This window comes from Mus caroli, unplaced genomic scaffold, assembly GCF_978045245.1.
Source record: "Mus caroli unplaced genomic scaffold, Mus_caroli_1 scaffold_7, whole genome shotgun sequence".
Taxonomy (NCBI): domain Eukaryota; kingdom Metazoa; phylum Chordata; class Mammalia; order Rodentia; family Muridae; genus Mus; species Mus caroli.
In genome coordinates this window covers 5,720,574-5,740,798 of record NW_028227262.1, presented here as the reverse complement: position 1 = coordinate 5,740,798, position 20,225 = coordinate 5,720,574, and the positions used below count along the sequence as shown (strand labels likewise).

Genomic DNA, 20,225 nt, shown 5'->3' with positions numbered 1-20,225 from the left:
CCTGAGGCTAACAGCCAATGGAAAAGGCAGAGAAAGTCACAGTTTCTGTTAGATTCTAAGTCCAGCTTAACAATAAAAACTGCAAGATGGTGACATGGTTTGTGGAGACAGCTTATAGATCCCTATTAATAATTCAATAAATAAATTGTAAAAGGAGAGACACATTTGAAAGGGTTATGAAGAATACTCAAAACCTTCTGGGGAAAAACGAACTGATTTTTCACGAAGAAGAGACATTTGGAAATTAAACCTATGCACCTGATGCACGTTTCAGACTCTATTGCTTTAGGTAGGCAACACGGTAATGGCACGAGGCTAGAGTGTGTGTGGTCAGACTAGTGTCGCAGGGCCTTCCTCATGCATTAGGTTAATGAGGTTAAGGGTGGCAATTGCTTGTGCCCAGCTCAGGCTTTGGCTATTCTGTCAATCTCCTGGATTGTCAGTGTTAAGAGTGTGTAAAGGCCTTAAATAAGTATGAGGGGGAAGAGACAGCAGTGGGTGACTTAAATGCCGTAAGAGGCTTTCTGGTTTAGGAGAACAGAGACATGTTCTTAGGGAGGCACAGAAATTCAGTGGTATTGAGCACCAGAACACTGACCAAAGGCTATCAGCTGTCAGGTAAAAGACACAGAATGGAGACTTACCTAACCGATGGAGCTGTGTCCGCTGAATGCCACAGAGTTTTGGCCAAGTGACTACCTGTACATCAGAGATGCCAATGGGGTTGTCGGGGTTATGTGTCAGGTTGGGCTGGGGCTGTTTCCTTGTCTTTGAATCCTGGAAGCCTATGCTTTTTCGCCAACTTGACTAAACTCCATACGGCAGACGTAAAGTCCTTTGAACAAGCATATACATTTGTACATTTTCTCTGTTTATAATTTCTCAAAAGCGACTGAGTAATAAACTTCAACCTTAGAGGCAGGTACTCCATACAGATGGGGATGTTGAATGAATATATAGTTTCTAAGTTTTATATTCATTGTCATAAATTCAAGGAATAGGTTATAAGCAAAACAAATAGTGGTTATTCAGATCTATTCTGTGGGGACACTTATGGACTTAGGCACTTCATAAGAAACACAGTTGGATACCCAAGTCTAACAAGACTAATTTATGCTTCGACACAAAAACCCACTGCCAGAGAGAGGGAAGCACCATGGTAGGCTGAGTGTGCCACTCACGGGCAAAGTCGTTCTGAGGATTATGTCAAAAATAAACTCACAGGGAAGTTGAACAGGAGTGCTGCCACTCACAGCCACAGCATAGCTCACTCACTGTCCTGGAGCCTGTGCCGTGGATGTGAGGAAGAAGAGAGACAGCAGAGGCAAGACTGAGATCAAGACATCAAGCATCTGGGTCCACGGCTAGTCAGGATATAGCTAATGACTAAGAGGAGGAGGTTTGCTGTGCTGTCACACTGTAGGCACACACGTGCTGCTCACCATCACATCTACCCAGAAGAATTAGTGGGAGACATACAGGTGGCCATCAAAGAAAAGTAATAGAATTCTTAATCTGTATAGGACATTTGATGGATGTGTACTGGGGGCACACAATGCACATACAGAATTAGAATGCTGTGCAATAATTGTTTTATAAACAATGGGTGGCTCAGTCACTGGGGTGCACACTGGTATTTTCACTTTAATTTTTTCCTTTGCATGGAGTAAAAGCCATAAAGCTGTCAGCATTCTTACAAATGTGACCTGAGTAGCCGGTACTTACTTCAGTTGGATCAACTGAATTAGGCTGTTTTCTAGAGTCTTGGGGGATGGTCCGGAAATGCTGGGTCTGATCAATGAGAACAGGCTCACTATGGTTATAGTTCACTTTTCAATTATGCTTGGTAGTTTTAGGTGAAGAAAGATGGGGCTGTACACTTAAAAAAATCTCATTTTAATGAACAGAAAAACTTCACTCCATATTTTATCAGAATAGCTGGAATACATTGTAAATAAGACTGGGTACATTCTTACTAGTGTTATGGCTCTCATTCCCTAGGAGAGAGGCCAGTGAGAGAGAAGGGAGGAGCTAAGAGGAGAGAGGGGCCAGGAGAAACAAAGATGACTCTGGGGTGTATGCTAACAGCAGGGATGCTGGCTTATTACACTTATAGAACGATTCAAGCTTTAAGGCCTCTGCTCATGCACGTCCAGTCCCAACACAGGAGTACTAGCGGAGCACACAGCTACCAGGTGCTTTCCTAAAGTCCTTGATGGTCCATTGGAAAAAAAGAGATTAAACTCAATGTCAAAGGATGGAGGTCCCCAAACTGATCCCACCATCCTCCCGGCTTCTCAAATGTCATCTTATTTTTTTCCTCTTCTTTTAAAGACTGTGTATGAGAACACCTGAAATGTGAAAGCACAAAAAAACGAAGGAATGGCCATTAGCCGTTACCATGCCCAAGGCTCCTGGGCATAAGCAAGGGTTTCTCACCTGTAAGAGAGGGGGGAGCTGTGTCTGTAAAGAGCTTATGGCATCTTTTGCCATACTTGTTAATGTTTCAATGTTTTCCTAATGGTTTGACTTCACATTGGCAAGATCATCTTTAAAAGGTCCATAGAGACTGTATCTACTACACACATGGGTGTTCATTCTTATCTTCCTGTGAAAGCACCTTAAGGAAGAATGTGATTCTGAAGAGGATGAGGGGATGGACTGGAAGAGGAGATGACTCCTGATAGGTTAGGCTGCAGAGGTAGCAACAAAAGCCAGTCTTTACTCACACAAATTTTAGGGAATCTACATAGGCGAATTATAGTCCCTTGATACAGACACAGCTGACAATTTGTTATAGATCCTTTTTATCTATGTCTTACTTCACATAGTCTTTTGTTGTTGTTTTGTTTGTTTGTTTGTTTGTTTGTTTGTTTGTTTTTCAAGACAGGGTTTCTCTGTGTAGCCCTGGCTGTCCTGGAACTCACTTTGTAGACCAGGCTGGCCTTGAACTCAGAAATCTGCCTGCCTCTGCCTCCCAAGTGCTGGGATTAAAGGCGTGCACCACCACACCCGGCTCACATACTCTTATGATACCCACAATGTTCTCTACATAATGTTGCCAGGAAGGTGATGGCTAACATTTGCTCATCCCCTAAAACAAAGAGGCAGTTTCCATCACCAGGATGGCAGGGTGGGAGTCCCTCTGACAACCCAGTGGAGCACACCCTAGGAGCCTTATTTTATTGGGCCACTCTGCCCTAACCTTTCCAACCAGAATGATGTAAAGAACACAAGACTCTCTGTTTGAAAACATGCACAGCTTTTCTAGGCTTGGAAATTAAACCATAAAAAGTTTACTGAAAAAAAAAAACCCTTTAAAAAGCTCCTTAAAAACTCACACCATAATTGCTCCCCACCAAGCGTGGGCACTTGCTAGCTGCATGTAGTGGCACAGTGACAAATGTATCAAAACGGAGTGCAGGCTATACTAAGAGAAAGAGAAAGCCTTCCACTGGCCATCTGTGAAATAAGGCATGTGGCCATTAAATGCAGAGGCTGTAAATATACACAAACTCCATGAAGCAAGTGGCAAAAAAGGACCAAACTTCAAACTCAAACAAATCAAAATGTTTAATGCATAGTTACCACTGCTGGAGGAAACAGCGCTGATCTCTGCAGTCTGTAAACTCGGCGTGTATTTCAATTAAATAGCCCCGGAAAGGAGAGAGAGGCAGAGGGAGAGGGAGAGGGAGAGAGAGGGAGAAACGAAAAGATGCAGAAGAAAAGCGTCTGGAACAAAAGGTTGCGGATGCTCTGCACCCCGTTCCCTGAGACACGCAGCCGCTGGACCTGGCACCAGCCTGTCAGGAGTGTCGATCTGAGTTATTGAAAGGCTGGCATGAGAGATGATGGATGGCAGATAATGACATAATACTGATTTGCCTTTTTTTTTTTTTTTGGTCCTGGTCTTTTGAAAACTGACTGTTCTGCACTGATAATATTCACTGAAGGGTTTTCTTCCTTCCCTCTCCTGTCCCATAAGAAGGGTTCGCTGGCTAAGAGGCTGAGAATAGGAAGGTTTTATCAATGAAGAACAAAAGGGAAACCTGAGGTTCAGTGGGCGGTGCATGCGTAGAAGCCAGGGCAAGTTTCATTAATGATCATGTGCCCAAGTGGCAGGTCCCTACCCAGGCCATGTTAATTTGCAGAGGACAGAGACTACCATCAGGAAAAAGGTGAGTCTTCACTTTTGGACCTTTATGTGTCTTTTAGTGAAAGTCACCAAGTTATTAAATACAAATGTAAAGATTAAGGCAACACACATGTACTTTCCTATGAAAAATGTAATTGTTTCTGTTACTTTTGTTATTTCAATTGGTTCCTAGGCAAACTCTAAACACAGGATTGCACAGATCAGGTTCATCTCTGTTTCCTCTCTCTACTGCTATCTCTACCTCTCATGCACACACCACATGCACATTTTCTATCTCTCTGTCACTAACACACACTACACCCCCCCACACACACACACACAGCTAATGAAATCCCCTGATTTACAGATTCAGGCTCTCCCTCACTCCTCCACAGGGCTTACCAGCCATGCCTACCTCCTTTGCAAAGCTATTCTCTAACAATTGACAAATACAGTCCTAATTTGGCCCCCCTGATTCATTTTAGCTCACAGCAATATTTACAACAGCCATCTAGAGACCATTAATTGAAGCATCTCCCACTGAATGGAGAGCTCCTGTGCTCCTTCCTGCTCACTACTTCAGAGGAAAGCCCCCCTGCTCCGATCCCACAGGCTGTTCCCTTATCTCTAGGAAGGAGCATGTATCAGATAACTCTGCTAGATTCGCTGTGTCAGTTTCTGAAGCGCCGTCCTCTGCTCGCCCCATCCATCAGATGGCTGGCGAAGCGTCCGTGAGGAATGATGGATGTAAGATTTTCACTGGGGTGCCATGGGAAGCACTTACTGTCATTTGTAACTAATGCTCTCAAGACCCACACTTTTTTTTTTTCATTATTAAACACCTGTATTAAGTCTATATTGGTCACTGTCATTTCTGGTTTGTTATTCTGTTAAGGGGAGAGAAAAGGGGTTGGCAACAGTGGGAAAGAAGCTCTTGAGAGGAGAGATTGAGTGCGCCCGTAACATTAACCTGCGTGAGTTGCCCTGTGTCTTCTTGGTAGCGCTTCTGGTGAATTTGACTCCCTCCCATTGCTCTCCAGTGAGTTGTTATTTCAAACAAGCACAGCACTGTTCACCATGTTCACCTCACTCTGTCGAGTGGGCCAAGGATGTTTCTTGAGCTTCAAAAGTATTCTCCTAGTAGCCATTTGCATAGTACCCTGATTCCCAGCTTGTGTAAATGTTGCCAGTATTGGGAGTGTAGACCATGTTTGGTAAATATGTTCTCAACTTTAAGAAATAAATGCCTATGTTTTCATGCTTACTTTCCTTATTTTACACGCTTTACGTGGGACAAGCAGGACAGAAGGACAGAAGGACAGAAGTCTGCCTTAACATGCAAGGAAGAAGCATGGGTTCTGACCTATCATCAAGCAATGTCCCTGTGTCCCTGCTTTGATTTACTGACCTTTTGTAAGTCATGGGTGGGCTATAAGGCCCTGGGTGTGCAGTGTTGGAAGAGCTAAAGGCAGGGAGGGGACATGAGGATGAGCCCAGCCTGATAGAGGAAGCAGCTGAGACCGCCAAGGGCATCTATATGGTGTGGCTGGGTTGACTGTTGATTTTTTTTTTAACTAATGCCTACTTGACAGTTCTTTTTACTCTACTAAGATCACCTTTGATTTCAAAGTGATCCTTGATCTTGGGAGGAAGATATTATCTAATTCCATTAAGAAAAGGATTTGTGGCCAACGTAAAGTAGTGTGCTTGTTCTTGGCCAGGAGTTCCCTTAAATTCATACGACCCACCTCTAGCCAACAGGATGTTTGTGGAAGCTAGCTAGCAGACAGAGAGGACCATGTGAGCAGAGAATGGGTTTAGCAAAGAGAAAGTGCACCCTTCATTGAACCTGGATGATAGATGGTTTAGTGTACATACAACAACTCTCTGTGACCCAGAGGGAAAAATAGAGAGGCACAGAGATTCCAACCCAGACGTCATAGAGCTGATCAAGAGTGAGCAAACCTCGCCGCTGAACACACTTGTTTGGTAGTGATTAAACGCCGTTTGTGTATGTTCCTGTACTTAGATTTCCTCTTGTGTCTTGAGAAATGTGTCCAAAAAGACATAACAGCATGGGGTTCACCCTTCCCAGGAAAACTACATTTGGAAGGAGAGAAATGATATGGCCACCTTCTGGTCAGCTTTACCTCTCAGGTGTGTGCTTAAGTTTCTGTTGTGGTCCCATTGCCTGGCGGGATCAGCACAGCTCGGCTCTTACAACTTACAGTACACAGATACTGCCAAGTCCAGACCAAGAGCCTGTTCTCCACTTGCCTGTGGTGTAGACTATGCCCTCTCTGTGCTAAAGAAGCACAGCTTCCAACCGCCTGTCTCTTCCTACCTGAGATGCCTCCCTCCCACCCTTGACCCCGGGGTTTCTGCTGCAGTGTCATCTGTAGCAGAGATCTGTGGCAGAAGATAGCATTATTTGAATATACAATCAGTCTATAATTAACCAGAGATGACAATTATAAATAACACTGTGTCCCAGAGTTTCCAAGAAACCTGACACACACAGTTCTTGGGTATGTTGAAACACTTCCAAGAAAAGTAAAGAAGTGAAAAAAAAATCTTTTAGAAGTCTTCAATTAAAATGTGTTTCAGTAAAAATGACTTTCATGATGTGTTTTGGTACATATCACCCGGCAGACATTCGTCCTTGTCTTCACACCTCTAATTGTTTTTGCTGGCCAATTACAGCTACGTCGAATCGAGACCTTCTGCTTGGGACAACCATGCTTTTCATACGTGAGGAAGAGTCACCGTGCTCAAGGTTGGTGCATACCAGGGAACAGATCTCTGGCACAGGACTTTAATTTTCTGGATCTTGGGGACAGTCACCTGACATCTCTGTGGATCCATGTGTGGAATGAGGCTGGAGTTTGTCCTTTTCAGTCCCCTCTGCTCTGTCCTTAGACCTTTCATATTTCTGCCTTACCTTAGCCTTCTATTTATCACAGACTCTGTGTGTGTGTGTGTGTGTGCATGTGCGCGTGCATGTGTGCACATGCACACATGTGTATGCATGTATGTAGCTGCCTTTCAGAGGCCAGAAGAAGGGTGGATCTCCTGGAGCTGAAGTTCCAAGCTGCTGCCATCGAACATGTGTGCTGGGAACCAGGACAGGTCTCTATAAGTGCAGCAGGCAGTGGTGACCATGGAACAATCTCCCCAGCCCAGGGACAGTTACTTAAGGTAGCAAATAGCGTTCTTTGGGGACTTCAAATGGCATGGAAAAGAAAAATGCTAGCAGAAACTGTGAAAGCACATTGTCCCACATTCCACTGATGCCTTTCTTCAAGAACCGTAACAGGAAAGCTCCAGCTAAGCACTGAGCTTCACGTGAACTGACCACGGATGCAGCAGTATGATTACGAGGTCAGAGAGTAGGGAAAGACAAACAAGGAACAGGGTCACATTTCTTCATGAAGCACAAGTATTCAGCTGTCTCTTCACAGATAAATAACTGATAGGACATGCTAAGCAACCTGGGGTCTGGACTCATGCACAATAATACGCAATTAGTCGATTGATAATTTTAACTAAACTGCCAAGAGATTACACATTTTGTGGTTCAAAACCAAGCCCCCAATGCACAGGACAGTCGGTAACACACAGTAGGTATGAATGCTGGTTAATCACCTATTCAAAGATGCAAACTTGGCATTATCGTCATCTTCCCATAGGTTACAGAGACATAGGTTGATCGGTACAGAAGTGACTCAGGCTTGTCCAACAGCCAGAGGCAGCCAGAGGGCCTTATGCTACCTCCTGCCAAGCACAGCAGCACACTCAGGGTTCTGCCAGGATGTTGTCCCATAAGGAAGCTGAGTCATACCCTCTGGCTGTCTCCTCTTATAGAAAGGATGTGTCAAACTGTCACATTAGACAGACAAGCTTAGTTTTCATGACTTAATATTTGTACTTCAAAACAAATAAAAACATAAGTTCAAGAATGAGTTATAGGTATGGAGAGATGGTTCATCCTGGCAGAGGACCCAGGTTTGGTTTCCAGAACCCAAGTTGGATGGTCCACAACTCCCTGTAACTCCAGTTCCAGGGTTCTGTGGGTACCTGGACACACATGCACATTCATGCAGACACACACACACACAGAGACATATACACACACAGATATACATATACACACTCATGCATACCATATACACATACAGATACACACAGCACACACACACACACATCCATACAGACACATACACACATACATATACACTCATACACCACACACATACACACACATATACACATATACTCATATACACTACACATACACACAGCACACATACACACATACACCATACATACACACACATACACACACACACACACTCACACACATACCAGCTACCTAATTATAATTTTTTTTATAAGAAGAAATCTAAAAAGATAGAAGCATTAAGAAGATTTTGCAGCCAATCAGGAATGACCCTGAGGTTGCTGTTGGTGACTCGGCTGGTCAATGAGGTGGTTGGTGGTGACAGTGACTGTGCTGGCCAACAGGCATTGGCAGGTTATTGCTTCAAAAATATATTTTAAAATACAGATGTTACAACTACCAAGGAGGGAGGGAAGTTGAAGGTGTGTCTCCCCCCACAAAGACAACGCCATGCCTGCCACTAAGGCCAGAGGCACTAGCCAGAGAGGTAAAGTCAAATGCTCATGGGTATGGATGTGGATGAGAAGTGTCAGCCAGGCCACCGTGCTGTGGATAAGCCTGGACTGGAGTGAGTGCAGGCAGCTGCATTGCCATTGCTTCATGGGAAGACCATGGAGTCCCTGAAGCCAGTGCAGGCACATGCAGGAGAGCGACAGCTGATCCGCATTAGCGAAGATTAACTCGCTTTGCGGGCGGTGGAGGGCGCTGGATTATTTTATGTACTCCTGTTGCCTCACAAGCCGTCAGCACGATTATTGCCCTCCGATGTGAATGACTGATCTGTAACCACAGCTAAACAGCTTGCTGCTTAGGGGCTTCAGGAACCTCATGAAGATGGATTTCCATACCATCAAAGTGCGTTTAATGGGCTCCCGGATCCAACCACAAGACCTATTTTGCAAGTGTACAGAATTCGGGATGAAGGCTTCCTGTCCAAAAGGATTTGGTTGGTTGTCATTTGACAATTCCCAGCCAGCACAAGGGAGGGGACTTGAGGGGGGAGAGATAGGTAGAGTTGTCTCTGCTTTGGAGGATTAGAAACAAGGTGGTGGTGATGGGCGGGGAGAGTTGTTACAGATGTTCACGGAATGCAACCAACGGCTGCATCCACAGCTGAACTCAAAGCGCTTAACAAATAGTGGCAATTTAGCTATGCTTGCGAGGAATAGCTCCCGTCACTTTGCGTTAGCATCTGGCCGAGTGTTAAACTCATTTCTGCGAGGGAGCAGGGGAAAGGGTTTCTTGCTGGAGCATTCTTTCAAGAATGTTTAAATATTTGAATATAAATCCCTCTCTGCTTGCTATCATTCCTTCTTAGGGCTGCCACTGAGTGTCTTTCTGCTGTCCCTTCTGGTCCCAAAGTCTCACTTAGGCTACAAGAGTTGTGAGTGCTGCTGGCCTGGGGGGCTACAACAGCTGGCAAAGGTCACGGCCTAAGTTCACCTGCACCCCACTCAGGGTGCTTACCCACCTAATGCCATGTAAAACATGGAGACCCAGAGAGCTATTGGCAGGAGTAAGCTGCTCATTCAGAGAAGATTTGTGGGGCTTCTTTGTGCCTCAGGAGGATAGAAATGTAGACCACTGATAAATAGCTGACCATACCCTGACCCCTCACCTACAGCATCAGTAGGATGGTGAGGACTCAGTCACCGCTCAACATTTTCATCCAGATACTACCTTAAGAAGTCTACCACTCCAGGGATGCTATGGTCACATCTTTTTTTTTTTTTTTTCCTAAGCAAAACAAAGCTTACATGCAAATATAAAGGCATGAAGCCATCATGTCTCTGGCTAGTCCAGAAGCTCTGCTGGCTTTGGGTAGAATACAGAAGGTCAAAGCCTATTTTGCGACACGATGAAGTAAAACTTTCCAAGTTTGCAGTCCCTAACACTTGACAGTGGCAACATTATGACAGGCTTAGGAGCCGGGGTATCATCCAAGCTTAGGCTGACTAGAGCAGATTCCGTGTTTTTCAAATCCAGCTGATCCCCAAGTACGAGCTAAGCATCTCTGGAAGGCAAAACTTCCCCTCAGATGCAGCATTTCAAATGCCACTTCGTTTTAATACACCCTTGGCCGGGAAAACGGCTGTGTTCATCCCTAGTAAGGTCTGGGGATGCACAGTGGTGTTCTAATGCTTGGATGGGCCCCTGAGAGCTCCCTGTGGGTGGGGGAGGTGACAAGGAGGGGCCATCATCCTGAAGACAGTAGGAGGAAAGCATGGGAGAAAGGAAGGCATCCCAGTGCTCCTCACAGCCACTCAGAGAGAGCAAGCCGCTGCCCCCACTGACCTTTTCTGTCCGGCAGTTGCTGAGACCTATGCTGTTCACCACGGCCACCTTCCCGTCCAACGCTTGCTGCTCTCGCCTGAGTTGCTCTTTCATCTGGCGAGCTTCTTGGATTGCCTTGGTGACAGCATCGTGGTCATTTAAATAGCCTGGGAACAAGACACAATAGATGTACCAAGTGCATGGCAGAGGGAGAAGCTGATTTTTGGTATGACCATTACTTGGTTGGGGGTGCAGGTGAGGAGGAGACGGTGGGTTCTGAGGGATCTGAGGGTTCCTAATGTCTTCATGGAACGCATGCTAAATGAATGAATGAGCAAGCAGTCATATATGAAAATACCACATTCATCCGCAGTAGAAAGACACACTCACTATGTTCACAAATTTATACCTGCAAATGTTTTAAAGATTGATTTTGATTTGAACTGTGCATGCATGCATGTGCTTTTGCATGTGTGTATGTCTCTGTGTGTGTATGTGTGCAATGTCCTCATAGGCCAGGAGAGGTCCTTGGATCTCCTGCAACTGGAGTCACAGGCAGCTGTGAACCAAGATGGCTACTGGGAACCAAACTTGCCTCCCGTGCTTTTAACCACTGAGCCATCTTTTCAGCCTCAAACCTAGAGCATTCCAAAGTTTAAAAATATGAAACGCAGAGGTTCAGTCAGTTGCCCTCTAAGATCTATGCGCTGGTAATAGCAACTGCAGTGCCCAGGCCTCTCAGAGTATGAGAAAATTCGGTCAGAGTGTATGGCTAGTGCAATCAGGTCTGTGGCAGCCGGGATAAGTCATTAGCTGACTGGAAGGAGCACTCCCCCCACCCCCATAAATCCACTTTCTGTGAACATGATCTACAGGTGGCAGTGGTTTCCTGTGGGTCTAAACTCCTAGGCATGAGGAGACTAGACTTCAAGCACACAATATGACCAAGAACCTGCAATCAGTAAGACATCATGGGTAGTATTAACTATGGCCTCTGTTAACTCAGTCTCAATGGCCGGCTTGGCTATAAAACTCCCTGGCCCAGGCTTAGTCAAGGTATCTGCCAAAATAGTCTAAAAGGACTCTGAGTGAGGGGGCTAAGGTGATATTAACTTGATCCCAGTGGAGCTGCTGGCCATTGACTTATTTGCTGTGCATTACTGTACAGAACATTATTTTAGGATAGTGGAGAATTGAGAAAAAAATGAAACAGTGCATTTTGCAACTATTTAAAGGGTGGCTAATATTCTGTTGCTCACTCCCTATCTTTTAAGTGGGGCATAAAATGGCCTAAGATGGATCTGTAATATGAAATTGCCCAGAAAAGGGACTTGTTTGTGACACGAGGCTAAATCTAACCAGATCCATTGGTGAGCTGTGACAGATGGAGGGACTGTGAGACAGAAGGCAGGCACTAATCACACATAAAATGACCGGCTTGCCTCAACATGTTCCACGAATTCCAGCAAACTTTACACCCTAATCCATTTTTAGAACAAAAAACATCTGGGCCATAAATCCTCTAATCTGCCAAAACACGCTATTAAATCCCACGATTTGTTGAAAAACACTAAGATTAAAGAAAGGAAATATAAAATGGCTAGCTGCCTTGCTACGAAAGTGTTATTAATACTCTTTCTTTGTGTCATTATGAATGTTCTGGTACTAAAGAGCCTTGTCTAATCATGTCAGATTACACACCCTCACTGCATAGCTCTTCTGTCTGACCTGCTGATTGCCAAAAACTCATCAAATATTTCCTCACTCGCTGCTTAAAAATTCTCCTGAGAGTACTGAAGGGAGTCCCACGTAGTACGTCTCTGGTGAGGACTGGTAAAGTTTGGTTCCTCGGTGGTCCTGGCTTTCCTTGTCACAGGCTAGTCCTGGTCCTCCCATCTTCTTGGGTCCTTAAGTATGTCCCAGATGAGGTCATAGAAGGGGGAGGGGACCGAGAGTGATTGCTGTGCTTTTTAGAAATAGTCACTGCAATCGATCCAAAGAACAAACTGCTGCTTCAAATACACATGATGTTCACACTGAGGACTGCTTGGGGTGGATGTCTGTTGCTGAGGATAGACCCGCTCTCAGTGACACTCTCCCCAGCATCGTGAACAGTCCCCTCGACGTGTTATTCCCCAGTGCATCCGACCTGCCGAACTCCGGGTAGCAATCCAGCCCTTCTGTGATAAGCTTGGGTGTGCTTGTTTAGTCAGTCTTCAGAAGACCAATCTGCTTGTCCTGGCCCCTGACCCCTGTCTCTACTCAACCTGGCGATGTATGCTTTTTATACTCTATTTAGTCTCTCTATGGTCTGTTTAGCTTCCCCAGAACACAAATATATTTGAAACGGTTTAGCACATGGTGTTGAATAAAAGCATGAATTCTTTAAGCTTTTTTACAGACTGCCAAGATAGCACTGTGTAGGAAAACAGCTAATATGGATAGACGGGGAATGTAAATGATGGTGAGGTGAGGAACTGAACCCATGTGGGGCAAGGGCCTTTCAGCCGTGGGGAGGGTCGGTGAGGTTCAAATAGGTGCTGGCTCAGAAATAAACATTGTTTTTGGAGACCCTGTGTTTCAGTAGTAACGCTGTGTTAGATTCTAAAATTGGTATCTGGTCTGCTAACTCTGAAAGCCGCGCCATATGTTACAGAGTTCAGCCATGGCATGGGTTTGCTCCCTGTGTCCGTCCAATGTCATTTTAGCATGCTCAGCTGATGTCTTTCTTCCCCTGCTGGCTCCCTTCACCCATGTCCTTGCATTGCCTTGCCTTGGATTCTAGAAAGAATGGTTGTAGATTTTATATATATATATATATATATATGTGTGTGTGTGTGTGTGTGTGTGTGTGTGTGTGTGTATGTGTGTGTGTGTATGTGTGTGTGTGTGTGTATGTGTGTGTGTGTGTGTATGTGTGTGTGTGTGTGTGTGTGTATGTGTGTGTGTGTGTGTGTATGTGTGTGTATGTGTGTGTATGTGTGTGTGTGTGTGTATGTGTGTGTGTGTGTGTGTGTGTGTGTATGTGTGTGTGTGTGTGTATGTGTGTGTGTGTGTGTGTGTGTGAGTGTGTGTATGTGTGTGTGTGTGTGTGTGTGTGTGTATCTATGGTGTATGCATATGTCTATGTATATATATGGTCTGTGTGTATACTCACACTTACCTGTGAATAATACAACATATGACCTCCCTTCCTTCCTCCTCCTACCAACTGACTTCATTTCTGTCACCTGTCTCATTGAACATGATAGCCTTCTTTACAGTTATCAAAAATGTCCTAGACCAAAGTTCTAGATTTTTCTTGCCCCCCCCCATTTATGTTTCTTATCTTTAAGCCATCTCCACACTTACCTCAACTTTAAGTGTGAGGGTACCTCTCCCTCCAAACAAGAAAATCAAGTTTTTCCTCAAATTTTATTTTTAACCCCCCCCCCCAGTCAAGCTCCTTATATTTGCTCCAGGGGTGTGCTCTCTCCCATTCTCTCTTCTCTCTGGCTGTAGCTAACACCTCTCTGCTGCTTCCCAAGACCTCCAAGTTGCTGGATTTCAAAGCATTTTCTCCTTCCTGCACAATGGCCTCCCAGGGAATCCTGACAGTGGGAAGCTCCCACATCCACTTGTTCTGGTATAACGTCCTCTTTCTCCCAGGGCTTCTCCTCACCTCGAGATTTTTGCCCTGGAAAGTTTTTATACCTGCTCCTTAAATTTTGGTTCAACTTCCCAATCAATAAAGGGGTAAAATGTGATCTATGTTAGACCAGCCTGAAGCAAAACTGTATTTAGCTCGGCCACATGGCAGTCGTTCAGGTCGTCTTACTTTTTTCTCGGTTGCTTCATTGCTTAAATGCGGGTGACACAACATTAGCAAATGGTGTCAAGAACAACTGAGTTAATATGGTCTCCAGACATAATAAATGTCCCATGACAGCATTAGCTGTCACCTTGTTTACAAAGTGGCCCTGAGAAGTGAGTGGAATTGGCAGACTGGATTCTGAGGGATCTGGGTTTCTGTTTATGGGAAGTGTGATGACTGACAAGTTGTAACAATCGCTCTGGCTTCCGTTCCTCTCTGCTGTATGATGGCTGCAGCATGGATGGGTGCAAGGTGAAGACGTGTGCCTGAGAAGCAGAGCCACTTGGCATGTGAGGAGGTCCTTCATCCCAGAAATGTCCTAACTTCATTTCTGTCTCCTGTTCCTTTGCCCTCTCTGATTCCTTTTGGGACGTTCATGGTAGGACTTTGTTCGTGATGGTAAGAACTGTGAAGGACTGGCACTTCATGGTTGGTACAGAGACCCATGCATGGATATGGGATGTTACTCAAGGGGTGAGGGCTTGCCTGGCATACACAGAGGCCCTGGGTGTGAACCCCAGTGCTAAGCAAATAAAGCAAACACAAGTTCAATTCACCCCAAGGCTGCCTGCTAGACTTCAAAATGACACACCAAAACTGATGGCTTGATAAGTGATATTCTCTTATTGTTTATTTTGTTTTTGGTTTTTTAATGTTTTGGTTTACAAATTCAGGCAGTGGTTACAGCTATGGTTAGGATCTGAAGGGAGTAGACATGTATAGAAGTTGAATGAACTCCGCAGAGGCAAACTTGAGGGCTGACAGTGGTATGATTTCTAGCTAATACTTCAAAGGAGGCAACTAGTGTTTTGCCTTCACTTCCAGAAACACCCCTTTCTCCTTCCCTCTCTGTGTCTTCTTCCTTCTCTCTGTCTGTATATCTGTCTGTCTCTCTCTCTGTTTCTGTGTTTCCTCTGTATGCACATGTGTATGCAAACATGGTGTGTGTGTGTTTAAGGGTGCACTAGGGTGCACGTGTGGGTGGAATCTATAGCTATATTTCAAGGGTCATTCCTCTGGTGCCATGTACCTTACTTTGTGAGACGCGATTTCCCATAGTCATGGGGAATGTCACAAGGTGAAGCTGGCATTTTTTCCAATGTGGATTCTAGGTCTTGAATATGAGTCTCCATGTTTAAAAGGGAGGCACTGACAGAGCCATTTCCCTAGCCTACAGCCTGTAGTTTTAACTGTTTCTCTGAGTCTTGAGACTATCCTACATACTATATACACCAAAAACAAAAACAAAGAAACAACTACTGCCAGCTTGAAACCCTACTATATGAATGTGTACCTCTGCATATATGTACATGTATGTGTATATATGTTTTCCCATTCAACTTCTCTAACTGCATGCCCTAAGAGTCCCTGAAATGCAGCCTGTGTATCTCAGAACTCATCATCATCCTCCTGCCTCAGGCTGTCCTTTCTACATTCCATGGAACTTCCCAGTAGCCCTCAGATGTCATCATCTAAAATTAGATTCCTCTCCTGACCTGAATATCAGTCAAGTCTCATTGTTGAACATTCATTCCTCAGCTCTTAAATTTGCTTACCCATGACCCAGGGTCCCTGCTTTCAGTAATGGCATCCCATCATCCATTTAGGCTAATCTCATTCTTTATTACTATTCGCTATCTTCATAGTTCTGTTCCCAGCGTCTGTCTTTACTCTGCTTCCAGACAAAGGATCAGGATGTGAAAAGCCTCTGCTTGAAAACCCGTCTCTTGGTAGCTCTGTGCTTAAAGTAGCATTTCGTGAAATGACGATCTGTCATTGTTTATAAAAAAAAAAATGATGTTCAAAGTAAGTGAATTAGAGTTAAACGCCTTCAGAGTTTTGGCTATGGGTATGTGCCGTGAGAATCTCCAAGCGAGAATGCCAACCTTCAGCCTTGCCTATATACACTGGAACTTTCAAAACTCTAACATTTCCTCCAATCATCATTCCGGGATAAGCCCTGGGAGCTTTAACAGGGCCTGAAAGCCCCTTCATGTTGTCGGACGTTTGATCTTCCCATGCCTATGTCTATCTCTCACAAGGCCCTGCTTGAGTTGCAAAGGGACAGTGCCCCAGTCCAGAGACTTTCCTGATTGCCTTCTCTATAAACTCCTCATCTGCTGGAATGTTCTCCCACTCTGCTGTGTTTGGGAATTTCTTCCGGCATTATTCTCTGTGAGGACCTCTCTGACATAGTGCAGACCTGCTCCAGGCAAGTTCTGTGAAGGCTACTTATCTACTCCTTTGAAGCCTTGTAAATACTTTGCTCATCACGCAGGCCTGCATTTTCCCAAGCATGTGGTCTCAGCTTGTCTGTTCGTGAACTACTGGAGGGCATTTAAAATATTTTATTCTATTTTCAATTCTCTCCCCTCTTTCTCCTCTCCTCTGTCTCCTCTCCTCCTCCTCTCCTCTCCTCTCCTCCCCCTCCCCTCCCCCTCCCTCTTCTCTTCCTCTTCTCTTCCTCTTCTCTTCTCTTCTCTTCTCTTCTCTTCTCTTCTCTTCTCTTCTCTTCTCTTCTCTTCTCTTCTCTTCTCTTCTCTTCTCTTCTCTTCTCTCTATCTCCTCTCTCTCTCTCTCTCTCCTCTATCCTCTCTCTCTCTCTCTCTCTCTCTCTCTCTCTCTCTCTCTCTCTCTGTGTAAGTATCCTCAAAAGACAGAACAGGAAGAAGGCATCGTTTCTCCTAGGCAGTTTTGAGTCTCCTGATTTGCTTGCTGGGAAAAGAATTCTAGTTCCCTGCAAGAGCAGCAAATGCTCCTAACCACTGATGCTCCTAACCACTGAGCCATCCCTCCACCCCAAAGGGTAAGATTTTTGTTGTTGTTTGTTTTTTCTCCTGTTTTTTCTGTTTTTGTTTTGTTTTGTTTTGTTTTGTTTTTGGATTTGTTTAGTTTTAATCTTTCATTTGTTCAATCACAAGACTATTTTAAAGGAATATGCCTGCATTTCTCTGTCTTCAGATAACTGACAAGTTCATGTCATTGAAAAGCTTCACTCCCTGGCCCAGAACTGCTAAACGGTGCTGGTGCTGGCAGACATCTCAAGCCAACACAGAGTCTTACATCTTACGTATACATTCTGTGTAAGACTGCTTGGTTTTTTTAAATGACATGTATTTAGTGCATACATGTATATCACATGCTCATTCTTGATTATCGCAGCACATGGGTGGGGTATGAACAAGAAAACAGGCATCAATCAGTTCTCTCCTTCCACTGTACAGTTTCCAGGGATTGAACTCAGGTCTTCAGGATTAGGGGGAAACCCTTTTTACCCACTGATCTCTCTCACTGACCCCGTAAACATTTGTAGTTTCACATAAAAGTTGAAGTGTGTCACAAGATTTTCCACAAAATTTCCTGAGTTTCAGATCAGTTATGAAATATCAGCCTCTGAATGTATAATATCCATATCTTCATCTGAGAAAGTCAGAATTAGATCATAAACATAACAACAGTTTGCTAACTGTGAAGTGTCATGCACTCATAAATGGTTTCCAGCTGTGGTAGGGTGGCATTGCTCACTTCCTGGAAGAGGTGGTGACTTCCTGTGAACAGTAACAGCCTCACTTAGACTCCTGTGGCAACAGAGTTGCCTCATCCTGTCTCTTGTGCAAGTTCTTCTCACTAAAGATGTAAAGTACTACCAGGGCACAGTGGTTCATGCCTGTCATGCCAGCACTTAGGAGTGGAGCAAGGAGGTCAGGCTTCAGAGTGCAAGGCCAGCCCGGGCTATGCTGCTAACACAGTTTACACACTTGAACACACTTCTCTCATTTATGTAGGCCTGTGCCTATTGAGGACAATGGAACTACACTTTTAATGTTCATGGGTTTCTGAGGAACTTTAAGGTGAGGGTAACCTGTTCTATTTCTTTTTTCTTTCTTTCTTCCCTTCCTTCTTCCTTCTTTCCTTTTCATTCTCTCTGTCTCTCTGTCTCTCTCTGTCTCCGTCTCCCCCCCCCACCGTGTGTGTGTGTGTGTGTGTGTGTGTGTGTGTGTGTGTGTGTGTAGAGGTTAGAAGATGGTTCTTAGGATTCAGGCCCCCGCTTCTACCATGTATATCCTAAGAATCAAACTCGGGTTACTAGGTTTAACAGCAAGGGCCTTTAACTGCTCAGCCATGCAGTAGCACACACAGGAAGTAGTCAACTTCTACTTACATGAGTGAAAGATAAACCATTAAGAGAGAGGCCATCAAGAGGCAAAATGGGGCCAGAAAGAATGCCAGCTCAGGGACTTCAGGCCCCACTGACCTATAGTGGCAAGTATAGATAAATTAATTGCTGAGCTACCATGCACATATATAATTTCCTTAATAAAATGAGGAGGCCTGGGATGAAGCTCAGTGGTGAGGCGCATCCTCGGTCTGTGGAAGTCCCTGGACCAGCTCCTTGTCATTGACACATGCAATAAAATCAGAGCCATACTATTGTTTATCCTCCCAAGGAAATTTACTCCAGATGCCCACAGAGGTGACAACGTGCCTCAGTTCCCTACAAACAGGAATGCTGGACCAGATAACATAGGTGTCTGTCTGCTTTATCTAGTCTTACACTTTTCGAATAGTCACAGTGAGGAAATGGGTAGAAAAATACCTTGTGGAATGTTTACAGAGATACACATGTGTGAAACATGAGTAGAGAGGACCTATGCAGGCACAGTGACACCAGCCTAGTCAGTCTCAAATTATCCACCATTCCTCTGGACTGTTTGCACTTGGTTTTTTTTTTTCCCAGATACCTATCATCTGTCTACCAATCAAAAGTACACTTGTAGACCCATACTCATTAGAGTAGATTGGCCACCAACCTTAAAAAGTCACTTTCTATATGTGTAGCTAATAGATAGATAGCAAAAAGCTGGTGTCATTAATGATAACTCAAAGTTATCTTTTGGTCCACCATTTTCCATGGTTTATTAATGGTCTAAAACATTAATTTTTCTTTCAGAGTGACCTTTACAACACCATTAATCCTCCCGGCTTTTACCCAACTACATTATTTCTCATTATAGTCTCAGCTTTCAACATCTACATTTGTTGAAAAGAGAAAAGTAAATTGTAGTGGCCTCAAACCCTTGGAAAATATGAGGGCTGTAGATATGGTAAAAGGATTTTGCAGGATGGGGGTAAGAGATGTTTTATTACAGTGATAGAGAAAGCCATATGATAAGTATCATTAAATGCATTCTTGTCTTTATAAAATATTTGGCCATCATTAATCTTTGGGAATGCTCATGTAAAACTATCTATAGGCATGAATATATGAATTTACATATATATGTATATATATATGCACATGTATAATCATTACATTAGAAAGCAGGGTTTGAATAATATTTTAAAAGTAGGCCACATGTCAACACCATGATATTTATGACCTCCATTTGCTTAAGGAAGTGAATCCTTTGTGTCAGATCAAATGTTTTCTTGCACACTCAGTCCACAGAAGCTGAGCTAGCTTTCTGTCCTCTAGGACAATGTGCAGAGGAGTTAGTGTCAGTCCATAGCATTGAGAGGCCCACGTAGTTCTGCTGGCCCTGCCCTGTGCTGAGTCAGTAGCAGTAAATTACCTCGAGTTCTGCTTTGTAGAAATCGGTGTTTGGAAATGCCTCTTGCTCTGTCTAGTTTTCAATTTCCCTGACTCTGGACCAATTTTTCTGACTCTAAACAAAGACCCAGTTTCCTCCTTCTTAAGGCAAGTCCTTCCAGCAACCCTGTCTCTCTGCTATGATAGAGTCCCCCCACTCTCTTTCACAGCCGTGCATCTCTCCACTTTTCTC

At 44.3% G+C, this 20,225-nt stretch overlaps 1 protein-coding gene across 13 annotated transcripts in view; it reads right to left on the bottom strand.

Annotated features, from left to right (window-relative positions):
* Positions 1-20,225, bottom strand: part of Sox5 (SRY-box transcription factor 5) — a 944,504-nt gene that overhangs the window by 16,967 nt on the left and 907,312 nt on the right. For all 13 annotated transcript variants that reach the window (XM_085839787.1, XM_085839784.1, XM_085839788.1 and 10 more), the window contains one exon: positions 10,611-10,756. In XM_085839787.1, coding sequence (XP_085695913.1) covers positions 10,611-10,756 — 146 coding nt within the window. The remainder of the gene's footprint in view (positions 1-10,610; positions 10,757-20,225) is intronic.